The sequence below is a fragment of the Hylaeus anthracinus genome, unplaced genomic scaffold (genome assembly GCF_026225885.1).
Source record: "Hylaeus anthracinus isolate JK02 unplaced genomic scaffold, UHH_iyHylAnth1.0_haploid 11982, whole genome shotgun sequence".
In the NCBI taxonomy this organism is placed as follows: domain Eukaryota; kingdom Metazoa; phylum Arthropoda; class Insecta; order Hymenoptera; family Colletidae; genus Hylaeus; species Hylaeus anthracinus.
The window spans coordinates 10,788,139-10,802,444 of record NW_026534330.1 but is presented as its reverse complement, the minus strand read 5'-3'; the positions used below and the strand labels follow the sequence as shown (position 1 = coordinate 10,802,444).

General features: G+C 36.2%; 1 protein-coding gene across 1 annotated transcript in view; it reads left to right on the top strand.

The window, feature by feature from the left end:
* The window catches only part of LOC128885852 (uncharacterized), a 201,126-nt gene that overhangs the window by 95,944 nt on the left and 90,876 nt on the right, over positions 1–14,306 (top strand). The window contains exon 3 of the mRNA XM_054140167.1: positions 919–1,033. Coding sequence (XP_053996142.1) covers positions 919–1,033 — 115 coding nt within the window. The remainder of the gene's footprint in view (positions 1–918; positions 1,034–14,306) is intronic.

Genomic DNA, 14,306 nt, shown 5'->3' with positions numbered 1-14,306 from the left:
CAAATACGAAATTAGTCGGCGTGAATTGCGCCCAGGATCGTTACAACGCCAAAAAAATCGAATTTCGCTTGGACACGATACGTATTCTTGAACGTACCAATGGCGCGACCTGTTGAGTGACACGATATTAAAAACTCACGTGATAGAAAGTGGATTTGAAAGAACGAAATCGCGGGCAGTTTTGATTTAAATCCGAATGCACGGAAATTGCTTTGCTTTTATCACTCTTTGAATGTTTGGTCCGAATTACGTCACTCAAGTGATGTTAAAAATCGCGAAGGGAATTTTTCCAATTGCAATTCTAGGATATGAATTACCGCTGCTCTGGTTCTCATTGCTTTACGTCGAATGTAACTAGTTAGTATTCACGTGCACGCACGTACCTATAGGACGGGATTAATTTTTTAAAACACAGCTGATGAGAAGGGTCATGCAATTGAAAAGCTCGCGTTTCTATGTATTTTGGAGTGGAGGTGGAACACTGAGGAATAATTTCGATATTTTTACAAAATTTGTCCAATTGCAATTGAAGAATATTAATTACTCCTACTCTGATTCTCATTGTTTTATGTGGCATATAGTATTTTACGTGCATGAATATCTTTATATAGAAAGAAAAATCCAACAATTCCTGTATCACTTTCTTTACCTATTGTTTAAAATATTTATAATTATAATTTTCTCTAAAATATTGTACTATACACGTTTATCTCACGCTTAAAAAAAAAAAAAAAAACAGATGATCATCAACTGGGACAGTGTAGATACTTGAAGTATAAACGATAGGTTAATATAAGTATCACATAATATTCAATACACGAGCATCAGAACCCTTCCGTATAAACTAGTTCTACGGACGCAATGTACATGTTATTTTTACCGTATATTGATCGACATTGTTTCTATATTTACTTCCAGATATTCCTGTACCATCCTGTACCTACGTCAAGTACAGTAGCTTGGAGGATGTCAGGCCCCAGGAGTTAGGATTCCCTCTGCTAGAATTCACCCCCACAGTGGTCTCGAAAATAAGGTAAGAGTTAATCGCCCCATTTCGTGCGTCTATAATTAAATTTATTATTAACCTCTTTTCTACGACGATGCATTTTTATCGGAGTCAAATGAACCCTTTCGCTCTCATTACACTATATATACACCCTCTCTGAATAGTAACAGTGTTTTTCAAGCTTGCGTGCCAGAAAACTATTTACAAGGGAGAGGACTTTGTCAGTGAAAATTGTTTGAAAATAATTACATAATATTAATACGTTATAACAAGATTTAATTATTCCTTAACGCAAATAAAACAAACAATGTTTAGTAACAATTGCATATTTTATATAATACAATTTCCTAAGAAATTTTGTAACGGCATATGAATTTTAAAATCTTATACCAAAAATAATAAATTGAGAAAGGATGAAGCAAATATTTATAAGTAGTTGTACCTTACAAGAATTGCATTATTTAAAAAAGTGAGTTATAGTAAAAAATTGTCTGTGAAACAAGATCGTGGTCAGCAAGTACACAGGGCAAATGGATATAATTAAATGTAATTAAAAACAGCATACTCTGAACAGGAGACATTTAATTAGAAAGTATGCAGTACCCGCATTCAAGATTAGGATGGTGAACGCGGAATTTCGGCGACATGGTTTTCGTCGTATTCATGTGGTTTTCTTCATTTTCGCGTAGTTCCTTTAACCGTATCATTAGTTACACTGCGAATAATTTATAGGACGCGTCTTCGGAGTGGCGTTTAATTAAACAATAGCCGAAGCTAGCAGTTAAAATTACTGTAGTCTGCCGAGCAGCAGCAAGAAATTTTGGTATCCTTATTTCATCGTCGTAATTGTGTGTCTTTCAATATTTTTACTGTTTTTCGGGTATGAACAACATTGAAATATATAATACGTAAATGGAACGAATAGTTGACAACTATTGTTGATTTGTATTGCTAGTTTATTAACAGTTTATTATTTGACTGTTAAACGGATCAATTTATATTCTTAAAATAAAGTATATATATTAATGTACTATAAAGTTCAAAATAGGTACGTACATTATGTGTGTACCAAACGAAAATGTATCACAATAATTACTTTTTAAAAGAAAATATTGATTTTTATTTTCGAACTTGACGGATTTAGTATGATAAACAATATCAGATATTAAGCCGAGTACGCTATAAATTATGAAATAAAGAATAAGTAATTGTGGCTCATTTATTTCCTTCAAAATATGAATCACTATCAGCAGAAGAATAAATGATCGAATATAAAGACACAGAATTAATTTCTACACCTAATATTTAGATAATGATGTAATTCCTGCCTTCCCAAATATCCTGCAACGTTCAGCGAACGATAAAAATCAACGAAATGGCGTGTTCCATGTAGGACGGTGCTGGCAGAGGTACAGATAGGAATTAAACGCGAGCAGCAGTTTAACGCGATAATTAATTCGAAATCAGCAGCACGGCTCGCAGATTAACAGACAGCAGTCCCGCTTTTAGTTGTCTCGCTCCAGTTTGTCCGCTCTACGCCAACCCCTCCCCTTCCAGCCCACGGTCATGTAGTTGCCACAGATAAACGCGAATACTTCATAAGCTCGTAATCCTGAAACAAAACACCCGCCAAGAACAAAGGGATACGGTTCCTGCGCCCCTCTTACCCTGAGCAGCCCTAGCTTTCCATTTTCCGGCTCGCGCTGCCGCGACTAGCCCTCCCCGATCCGTTGGCAACAACCGTCGAGGAAGAAGGGTGTCGTCCTCTTCTTCCGTCTTCTTCTTTAAGTAAGTCTCGACCGAGTCGTTGGAGCACTCGGTTTATTAAAAGTCACTTCACGCTGCCACCGAAACCAGCTGCCAACTTTGCTCTATCCTTTGTTTGAGCTCGTTAAATGGACCTGATGCGGTAGGTTAACGTTTCATTTAGGGGCACGTTTCACTCGGGGATAGGATGTTGCTGTGAAACCGTCGACGTTTCCTGGAGAAACCGTATTTTAACGAATGGAATAGTATAGAAATGGGATTTCTTAAATAGGTACATCGAACAGTAACAAGTAGACTGCGAATGTTTATGCATTTATGGCAACTGAAAATGTAGAAGGAGGAGTTCAATACTGTAATGAATACATCTGGATATTATAAAGAAATTGCACCTTGAAAATGAAGATAATCGGTATGCGACATCAGAGTCATGCATGTCACGCAGGATTTAGAGAGCGAATTGATTTCCTCTATTCGTGAGAAGTAAATTTTACTTTCAATACGTTGCTATCGTTTCTGCATCATGTTTACATCAATTTTGTGGAGGACAAAATCCAAGTCCATATACGTAGAATATTCAATTACTTGATGCAGGTCTTTTTTTCGAGAGGAAAACAAATATCTCATGGTTTGAGTAACCTTTTCGGTTTACATTTTCGCGATCGCTCTCTGTTTTGTTTTTTCCTGTGCCAGATCCGCCAGTATTTACCGTGGATATTTACTTTGCAGCTCGGAAAAAAATACACAACGTCGCTGAAAATTCGTGAAAAAATTACAAGCCAAGCCACAGGCAGTTCCGATAACATCCGACTAACGGCGACTCGGGACCGTTCATCGCTGTTACAAAACTAACGGAACAAAGTTTAAATATTAGAGGCCGTAAATCATCATCAGACAACACGAACAGCTTGTCGAATCGAGCGAATGTTGTTCGATGTATCGTTCGAAGCTGGCGAAAATAGAATTTCAGCGAAAATTTCATTTCTCTGCGGAGTGTTGGACGTGGAACGACGATAGTTAACGAAATTAAATTATGATATTGGGTTTCGGTCGTTCCGTAACTACAGCCAAGTTATAAATACGGTTTTATAGTATCTTCGATAATTGGCCATTAAGGTTATGTATTATTACATTTAGAAAAAATAATATTATGAAGGAGAAGGGAAATATTGAAGACAAATTACAATTTTTAATTAAAAATACAAATTACTCTCCTCTGTTACTTCCTCGAGTTCAACTAACAAATTCTACGATTAATTTGAAGTGCTGCGGAATGTAAAAAAGAATTGCAAAACCTTAAAAATAGTATATCATTGAAACAAATAAAACGAACGTATTCAACTATAGAGTCGTCTAAAAATAATTCTCGAAGAGGTAAATAAAATCGTGGATCTGAGTAGATGTTTCCTGACTTTAAGACGCATCTGAATAAAAGAGGTCCCATAGTATCAAAAATACTTCACAGGAACACAAGGAAAGTCACTTATTGATTTCGAGGTTTCCACGATGTTTCCTTGTAGATTTTACCTAGGCTGCCCAAACCTCGCATGAATCGGTGTTATTACACCGCGTTAAGAACTCGATTACAGCGGCGGTTACATCCCCCATAAAATGCTGGCAAGGCTCAGCGATGATACATCTTGTAATCTCTCTTCCTCGAGGAATAACGGAGTTCCTCTCACACCCGCGGGCTATAATCTATTTCTCTGGCGTGTTTCTACGGCCCTATTTCCTCCGCTCTGCCCTCCGTCGCCGCTGGTTGCGCCATCGAGCTCACTTCCCGACTTCTTCGCAACGCGGCAGCTTAACCACCGTCTTTATCCTCTCCGGGGAGGTTTATTCTCGCCGGGGTGGGACCTGGTAAATAGCGCCAGGCAAAACAGCAACCGAGAAAACATCGCTGTTAACCGCGAAATTTCCAACGCTCCTCCATCTTTGGGAAAACACACGCACACCCTTCGAGCCACTCTTGAAATATTTTTTTATACGAGTCAGTATCATCTACCCTATCTAAATAGCGTTCCGAGTTTCGATTAAGGATTGTTGGAAAGGACTACATTTGCTGAATTTCATTGTTTTTATTAATACAATGGTGCATGTGCTATCGATAATTGCAATGTTTCTTTAAACGAGAATACATATCTTTTTTGGATAGATTAAATCCTTTCGTCATTCAATGTGAGGAAGTACTGATATAATAATAATTGAGTCTCTTGAAGAAGATGCTTAAACACACGTCATCTGATGACCACCTCCAAACCATGACATTTCTCGTCCATGATTATGTTATTTTCCTGGACACTGTATATTAACGTAGCGAACACTCGCCTGGTAACAGTCTTCTGTTCCATCCGTCGTGTCGAGGTGAAACGACACGCCAGACAGTTGGCGATGAAAATCGGTATTAAAGGATTAAAGGATTTCCGTTCCGACGTATTTTGCCTTGTAATCCGAACGGCCGTCTCCGACTTCGCCTTCTTTTCATCCTCAGGGGGGCGGAAGACGAGAAGTTTCCCAGGTTCCTTCGGCTTGCGAGGGATCAAGCACGATTTTCGGACACAAAGATTGGAAATCGCGCTGGCCGTTATTTCACCCCTTGAATGGACCGACCTTCTATGACCATTGTGCCGCCTCGAAGCCTTGGAAGAAGATGGTCCGCCCCCTCCTTGATCCTCTCTTTTTTTTTCTCCCGCGAAGTTGGAAATTTCTGGGTCGAATGAACACCGGATATTACCGGATCGAACGAACCGAAGCTACTTTTCTTCTTGGACATTATATTTCCTCGCGACCACTCGATGGACATTTCAGAAAGATTCAATCGATGCTGAATTTGTTGGAATCTAATCGAAATTTGGTAGGCTGTCGTTCAGGGATGTTTGGCGATCGAGTGATAAAGGAGGACAAGTAGTCAATTTTTTTTATTAGTCAATAGTTTTGCTACATTTTTCAAGAAATACATATTTCAAGATTTCAAATTTTGAGAAAGAAATCTTTAGAATTGAAACTTTTACAGGATTTACCTCGAAAATTTTTGGTTTAATTTCAAATATGGCCTTTGGTTACAAAATTATCAACCGTACACAAATAATGTTATCTCAATGCTCACAATGACACACGATGAAAGTTTGATGATACTAAATGTCTGATATAAATATTTCATGGGTAAGACTAAGATACATTATTTGAATAACAGTTTTCACAATTGTTAGAAAAATTTGCAGCAACATTTATCTTATTTTTAAAATGTTTATTTTATTCAATTCTAACCAGTAGGTTTTATACCTACACTTAAGTTTAATATCTATCGATAGACTATAAAAGAACAGTTTATGAGATAAGTTTACTCAGTCCCCAAGTACTTCTATACCATGAAAATGTGATAAATATTCAAAGTGAAGTGAACGTTGTAAGATGGATAGCGATGGTTAAGTGAAATTTACATGACGACGAAATGTTGCACTTAGGGACACATAATACTGCTCCTCGATAAAAAATAATGGTTATCGTCGAAAATGTAATTTACTTTATAATTCGTCAAAGGCAGTACCCACTTTTTGCTCCTTCCTTTTGTCTCAGCTTCCATGTTCTGAACAGTTATGCATTTAGTTAGCCGAACCCGTAATAATACCTGCGTGCAGTCCCTTCAAAGCGTCTCTTTCACTTTACAGCTATAATAATCGATGGTAGAGGGAACGCTTCTTGTAAAAAGTTTTGGACTTTGTTTTATTTATTAAACTCTTCTCTGGAAGTTCTTTATCATTCGCTGAGGTACGTATTATAATTTTGAAATCAATAATTACTGTATTCAATAAAACATTAGTAGCAAATAACGAATAAATTAATAGGCACAATGACAATAAATATTAAGTAGATCAATACAGTGAAGCAATATAACAATGCGGTATTAATATTGACTCATTGTTAATATTAAATGAGTGGTAACATATTAAATATCCAAGTAATAGAAGTACAATAATATCTATAATGTATACTCAGTGTATTAAATATATCATTTCGTAAATTTTAATGTATACATTTTATACTTTAAATTCTTCTGTACCTATTCAAAGATTTTTTTAACCTTTTATGAATTTTCGCCTTATATAAATTGCTTGTAATATATCAGTATTATTCATATCTACCCAATTTTTTAATAACAGTGTGCTATATCGCGTTTGTTTAAAGTTGAATCACGTAATAAAGAAACATAAACTGTTCATCAACAGTACTTGTAAAATTTGGGTGGTTGAAATTTTCGAAATGAAAAGAAAAATTTCTAAGGACCTCAGTTTAGTTGAAGGGATCCTTACCCCTTAGTCTAGACTCATTCCGAACGCTTTTCGCTTCACAAAGTTTCCCTTCCAATAATTGACCGCCTACGATTTGTTGTCGGCGAATCGTGACATTTTTCTGCTGTCGGTGACATTTTACACGAGAATATTCGATTCCAGCTCGAGTTGTTATTGCAGCTCTCTCTAAGGGTTCGTGTTAGGCTATAAATTACTTTCCCAACGAGACGAAGTCGACCACAGACCCGTCAATAATTCATCGCGGGACTGCTTCCACCGAAAATCCTTTCACGTACTTGGAAAAGTCTGTATGTAGCATTGGGAGTCAGGAAAAATATTTAATTTGCCAAGAAACCGGCGGCGATGGTACGCTGGAACGAAACTCTTTTTATCGCGAAAACGTTTCGGGAAAATATAATTTGGAGTTCCGAACGTTGGCTGATGGAGCTTTTAAAGTGGATAATTTATTTTCGCAAAATGATAATGTAATTTTGAGATGATTAAATAAATGAATGATATTACAGACGAATGAAAAATAAAAAAACTATACAAATTATATAAAAACGAAGGGCAATGCCAGAGGAATAAAGGAAGCTTCGTGAAACTGTCTTGGCAGCCATCGTACCAAATAAAACGTAGCACCATGAATAAGGGAAATGTGGACAATGTCGATTAATTTTTGCTTAGTCGCAAGCCTCAGGAAGGCCGACTAAAACGTCTGATTCAATACGACTCGCCATTCATTCCAGAACTGATTCTCCTTTCTCACATCTATTGTATCATCTCTACACGTAGCTCGCTTAAGGGGTCCGCCTACATTGGAGACAAAAAAGAAATTCCTTTCTTTTTTGTTACACTTTTTCAAAGTATGAATCTTCATAGGAAACATTGTGCTGAAAATACTACTCTAAATGAAACAATTATTGACTTTCAAATAAGATATATTATCTTACCCAAAATGGCCATATCTAAAATGGTCCAAATCGCAGATTAGTGGGAATTACTGTCAATTGGAAGATAGAATAATTCGCACGTCATCATGGTATGCAAATGCGTGTCTGTTGCGTGACAGCGTCGAAACGCGTCTGTCGCACAGCGATCCGAGAAATTGTCTGAGATCGTCGCAGCAGAAGGACGCGTCGTGTGAACTACGATCCGATACTATCGTTAGATAAAACGTTGACAATTTCGAATCGTGTCACCTGTTGCACTGACACACGATATATTCCCTCGATCGCGATATTGAAATGCGAACAGTCAAGACTGTTAACTTCTTGAGGGGCGAATTTTAAATGCATTTTTTTTAATTTAAATACACAAAGCAATATTTATCTGTATATTGATTTTAATATACAAATATGCTACCTTATCCAGTAGAATTCTTTTTAATATTACTTATTTTAGTAAATTCATCTGTAAGTCATCTTTAAGTAATATAACATTTAATATAGACGAACAAGCAGGTCAAAGTAACAAAAAATATTACAAAAATTAATATAAAGGGCCAAATTTATTCAAACTTTAAAGATGCCAAAAGCAATTAACTAACAATGTATTAAAAATAAACAAAAGTTAAATGAATATATTCCATATACAATTGTTTACATGCTGATAAATTAAATGCATTAATTTATCATTGCTAATAAATTTTCGACCTTTTTGACTTAAAAAACTTATTATACATAATTTTCTCATGAAATTTGTAATAAATTATGCACATACTTAGTCAGAACTTAACAAATTGTATATATTATTTACTACTTTCTTTAGGAAATGTAGAAACTATCTAAATCCTCAGTAACTGATTTTCGCAGCGAGTAGAATAGCCCAGCGTTGGTCAGACATTCTAGATAACGATACAAACCGTACAAGGTCTTCAGCTTTCACTCAGTGCGATATTTCCTCGCTGTAAATTTTACAACAAAACGTTTGTAGACCTGAATCTACGTTCGTAAAGATACGGTAACGTAATGTCCAAAGTGCGATCACGGTTTTACAACCAGTAGATAACTAGTCGAAGGGTGGTGAACTTCCCTTCCACTTTCATGATGGTTTATTTCATCATACAGGTTGCTAAGGAGAATTCATAAAATTTCCACTGTTTGCTCTAGTTCGGAAATTGGAAAACACTTAAACAGTCAATTGTGGATATGTGACGTTTACTGTTTCGTAGTAAAATTTACATTAAAATCTACAGCAGTCCTCGAGAGGATATATGTAGTTTCAATGAAGATTGCTACAATGGTCAATGATCCGCTAATTATCACTGAAATTATATCCTCTTGTGGCTTGCTGAAGATTGTAATGTATATATTAATACTAAATGATAATTGCGTACCATTCGATCACCATTGTCTATCGTAAAGTCATCTATTTCGAAAGCCTCCTAACTTTTTCAATTCATCACATTTTTGTGTTTAATTTTACTGAAGCATTAATTTAAAATTATAAACAATAGGCAATTTGGATAAAGAAAAGCATTTGTATATTTTCCCTTTGCAGCTGTCAATACATTACTCAAACATAAAAATAATAAAAAGAAAAAGTACATATACATATCAAACAAAAATGTAGAAACAAGGAATTATTAAAATGTATACAACAGTGTACATAGCAGTCGTATACATTATATATTCATAAAAATATAAATGATTTTTTATTTAATCCTCACATTATCAGTAACAACTGCCTGTGTTATTGGACAATAATGGTTTCATTTAAATTAAATGAAAATATATTCATGAATTCATTAATTTAAAAAATTAAACAATCAACGACAATCAAATGTTTTCAAGTGGAAACACCACACGCAATTTTGATGGAACTTCCCTTACTGGGATTATTTTCATCGTGTTTCGAATTCGACAAATTCTGCACTTTAGAGAATTACACGTAAACAATTTTTCAGTAAGAGAATTCGTATCGCCGTTTTCATTTACCGAAATCCATGAATCTTCATCTGTACACGAGTCGAGGGGGATAGCTTCTACCGTGACGCCCCGTGAAATTTCCACTTAGCAACTTTTACCAGCGAACAACGATTCGTCTTTATTATGTGCTCTCTCTGTTCGATGAGGCTCCCCGAAGTTTATTGAGCGAAGCCGTACACGCGAGGGATGCTCGCTCTTCATCCACTTTACAAGTCGACCCCGCTGCATCCTCCCGCGTCCCGGAAGATAAGATTTTCTGAAATTTATCGAAGCGAGACTTGTTCGTGCGCGCGTAGAACCTCTCATTTTCGCTAGCGCAGTCGGGACCTTATCGGTTCCAGAGGAAACTTCGAAGATTCATCGGCCGAAGGCGAACGAAAAAAGCCTTTCACGTGTGTCTCGAGCGAACAACCCACGGCCCGTACCCTTTTCCATGCGGACGATTTATTTAACGGTGGATTTCGGATAGCTTCGAATCCTGCGGGCTATCGCTTCACTTCTACGGCCAGCATCCTTTACGTTTGTTCCGAGATGGACACAGTAAACGCGATTGGGGCGAGAATTCCAACACCCTTGTGATTTTACAAGATTCATATATTAATATGGAATTAATTGTAGTGAGGATAGTCGATACAGACGTTTATTAAAAGTTTCGTTTCATCTCTTGAGGAACGAATTTTAAATTGACTTTTTTGCTGTAATCGAATACACGTGTACCAAAGCAATTTTTATCTGTAAATTGGTTTTAACATACAAATATGCTGTCTCAATTCAAAATTGTATGTTTTTTCATTCTGAAAGGTATTGTGATTACAAGTAATGGGAATCTTGATGTAAAAACAAACATATGTGTCAACATCTTCTAAAAGGTTAATAAAATAAAACTAAAAATTGCATTTCAACGATGAGCCTTTAATGGCTTGTCTCTTCAGGGGGTACATAATTTCTGTGGCGTTAATATATTTACGAATTTATTAATACAGAGGTTAATAATAAGTAGCTGTCGTGTTACTTTAAAGAATTGTTGAAAATACGAAATATTATTTATTGAAGTACATATTGACATGTAACATTCTACATTGTCGATTGCGTTTGTTATGACAAACAGTATGAGTATACGATACCTACCTTGATATCCGGATAATGAAGTACCACGGAGCACAGGTGAGGCGGATACGGTTGTTCGAGTACACGTTCAGTATCGCTAATCAATGAAATGCATTTGACCTATTAATAAAGAGGATTAAAATACGTATTCTGATTATCATCTATTTCATCTGTGTAACCTATTGGATCACGTAAATTTTAAGTAGAGAGTACAAATAATTTTCAATCTACGTATATGTCTAATATTCTTTTCCAAAAGGGACCTACTAATACAAGGAAGAAATGAAAATCAATTTTAATTGTAAAATAAATAAATAACTAAGGCAAGTTAAATAACTTAAGCTAAGTATATTTTTTTATACTTTCAAATGTATTACACATCTCAGTTGATGAATGCCACCTTTCTAAATTTTAATTTGGGGAAATTATTCAATATAAATAAATATATTAATTGAATTCTTGAAATTTCTTACAGTAGAGAATTTATTAAATATTATTTATAAACTAATTCAGAAGTTCCTCAAATATTCAAATTTGCCAAATAGATTGAATCAATAAAAACAATTTAGTTCTGAATGAACCCAGGCAAACATAATGAAAGTGTTCCCCAATCACTAATTAACAAAGTCGCTACTAATTAAAAAGCAAATTCACATAAACGAATTCAAGTTGAAGTCGTAAGAAGCAAGATGAAACTTTGTAGTATGTGAATTTGAAAATCTACAATGCACGTAGGTGGTATATTTACCGTGATGGGACAAGATCGATAAATCGCTGGGTTCTGGTAAATTTTCTACCGGAAGCCAGAGCAAGGACGAATTTCTGGTTTGCCGCAAAGGAACGGAACAACGGAGAACATTCTCCCTGATCTAATTTCGAAGGAAGCCACTTAATTTAAATGTCCGCCTCCCGCCGCCGTCGACGTCGTCGTCCCTCTCTCGTCCTTTATCGTTCCTTCGGGGACGGAATTAATTGCTTCTTAAGGAACTGGAATTATGTTTTCAAGGGCCACACCTCGCTCCCGTGGAATTTTCTGACTCCGGGCTTTCTTCTCCGCGCTTAAAACTCGAGGAACACTGACAGCCGTGTATTGTGCGAAACGGATGTTAAATAAGTCTGCGCTGTCCCGCACAGCGCAGGAACAATTAGTCGCAAATGCAGTCGAGCAAAGAACGACCACGTCAATGGAGGATCCGTTGCCGCGTAAAATAATGCGATCAGGGAGAAATGAAATCGATCAAAGGAATTGTTTTCAGTTCCGCGCAGCTATCGATACTGTAGAAGTATCTGCGAGTGATGCTGTAAATATTTATGAAGCTACCGCAGTTTACTTTATTGATATCGAGGATAGTAGAGTCAATTATGTATCGAAAATTCAGACACTCCAACGTCCGTTATAAAATATATAAACAGAAAATTGTTGGGACACGTGAATGTGAAATTGTTGCACTGAAAGAGAAGAATGATTCGCAACGTATCGTGGGATGACGAATGAAGATCGATGCGCTTTCTACTTTCAAGGAAGGTGACAAATTTACAGCAAAATTCTTTCATTTTTCAAGCATTATCTTCCACATGGAAAATTCGGATAACTTTGCTCTACTGCTAATTTTGAATTTATTTAACTCCATTGCTAGGCAGATTTAGAGTGTTTTGCTTTAGGCGCCTATTTAATTCTGATAATAGAATCTGATATTAAATTTGTTGTTTGAAATAGAAAATTTACGATCTTCTTTTGCAATAATTCGTGACTCAAAAGGCTATAAACCTGTCCCTTGAGTAATTGCAAACAATATTAACTACGTGACATCTCGTAGTTGGCAGTGAAGGGGTTAAATATTACTCGTTCGGTGAATAGTGTAGGTATATTTTCAAGAATAATCTTACAGCGAGTAAACAACAGATATTCTAGGTTTCGTCGATTTAAATAATCAAATAAAATTCCGTTACTTTACCATTGACGAGCTTAATCAAAATATCGAAAACGTTTTAAACGCACTCGTCGCATCGACCGCAGCGTCTGACAGCTTTCGTTGGCGTGTTCAACGCTTCGAAATCTATAGGTTGAAATATATTCACGCTTCAAAAAGTGGAGCTTGTTCAAAAGAATCGAGAAACGGATCAGAGGCGCGCGAAAGATGCGACTAGGAAAGGAAGCTTCGCATGGGAATTGCAAATGCAATCACTGGGATAAAAATTGGCTGTCATCTGACGTGAAACGAGAGGGAAAAGGTTGGGGGGGGGGGCGAATTCGGGGAGGAGGATGGAAACAGTGAAAGAATGAAAAGGAGACAGAGAGAAAAAGGAATACGTAACCATTGGATGAATCGGTCGAAAATCGATTTCAGCTAGCGCGACGCTTCAACTGGATTGCAAATACGAAATTGCATATGTGTATCGCGCGAACGAAGTTTATCGGATTTCTGTTCGACCGACGTTTCATTCCTTTCGTAATTCACGTCGAACGAACGCTACGAATGAAACTTGTACAAATTTATCCTCGACAAATGCCGCGTCGAAATCCTCTCACCTTTCCTTCGACTCCTTTTTAAGGGGAATTTCATGGTCAGATTACCTCGACTAATTGACGTCTGGCGCGACAGACCTACCAGAGGCGAACAAAACTGCTATCTAGATACAAATTTCCAATATTTAATAAAAGATATGCGATCGGTACCGCCCTTTTTACATATTGATTTGAGTTTAAATTATAGAACTTGAAATTTCCGATGGGCTACTAAAAGTACAATTCCCAAATGTAATAAGCCTTTCGTACAAACTACGACACGTTAATCTTATTCGTTAACTGTTACTGCTAAATAATTATTAAATAAACAGTGGATGTTGATAGAAATTCATTTATTTATATAGACAGATGATGGACAGAAACGGAAATGGAAGTATGTTTCTTCTTCTAAATGTTTTAACATGTGTTTTATTTTTCATATTTGTATTGTTTTATAAGTATTCGTATCCTCTATGTTTATTGAAGAAATTTATCTGTATTAAATGATAGGTTTCATGTTTTCAATAGGTTAAAAGTTTCATCATAAATATGTACATAAATAGACTTTACACATTGATACACTTACAATGAAAAGTTTCTTCGCAAACATCGAACCTAATATATAATGCAGATCAATTTGTTTAACAGACATAGAGGGAACGAATATTTATGGGACTGTCTGTACGTACCAAAAATCAAACTTT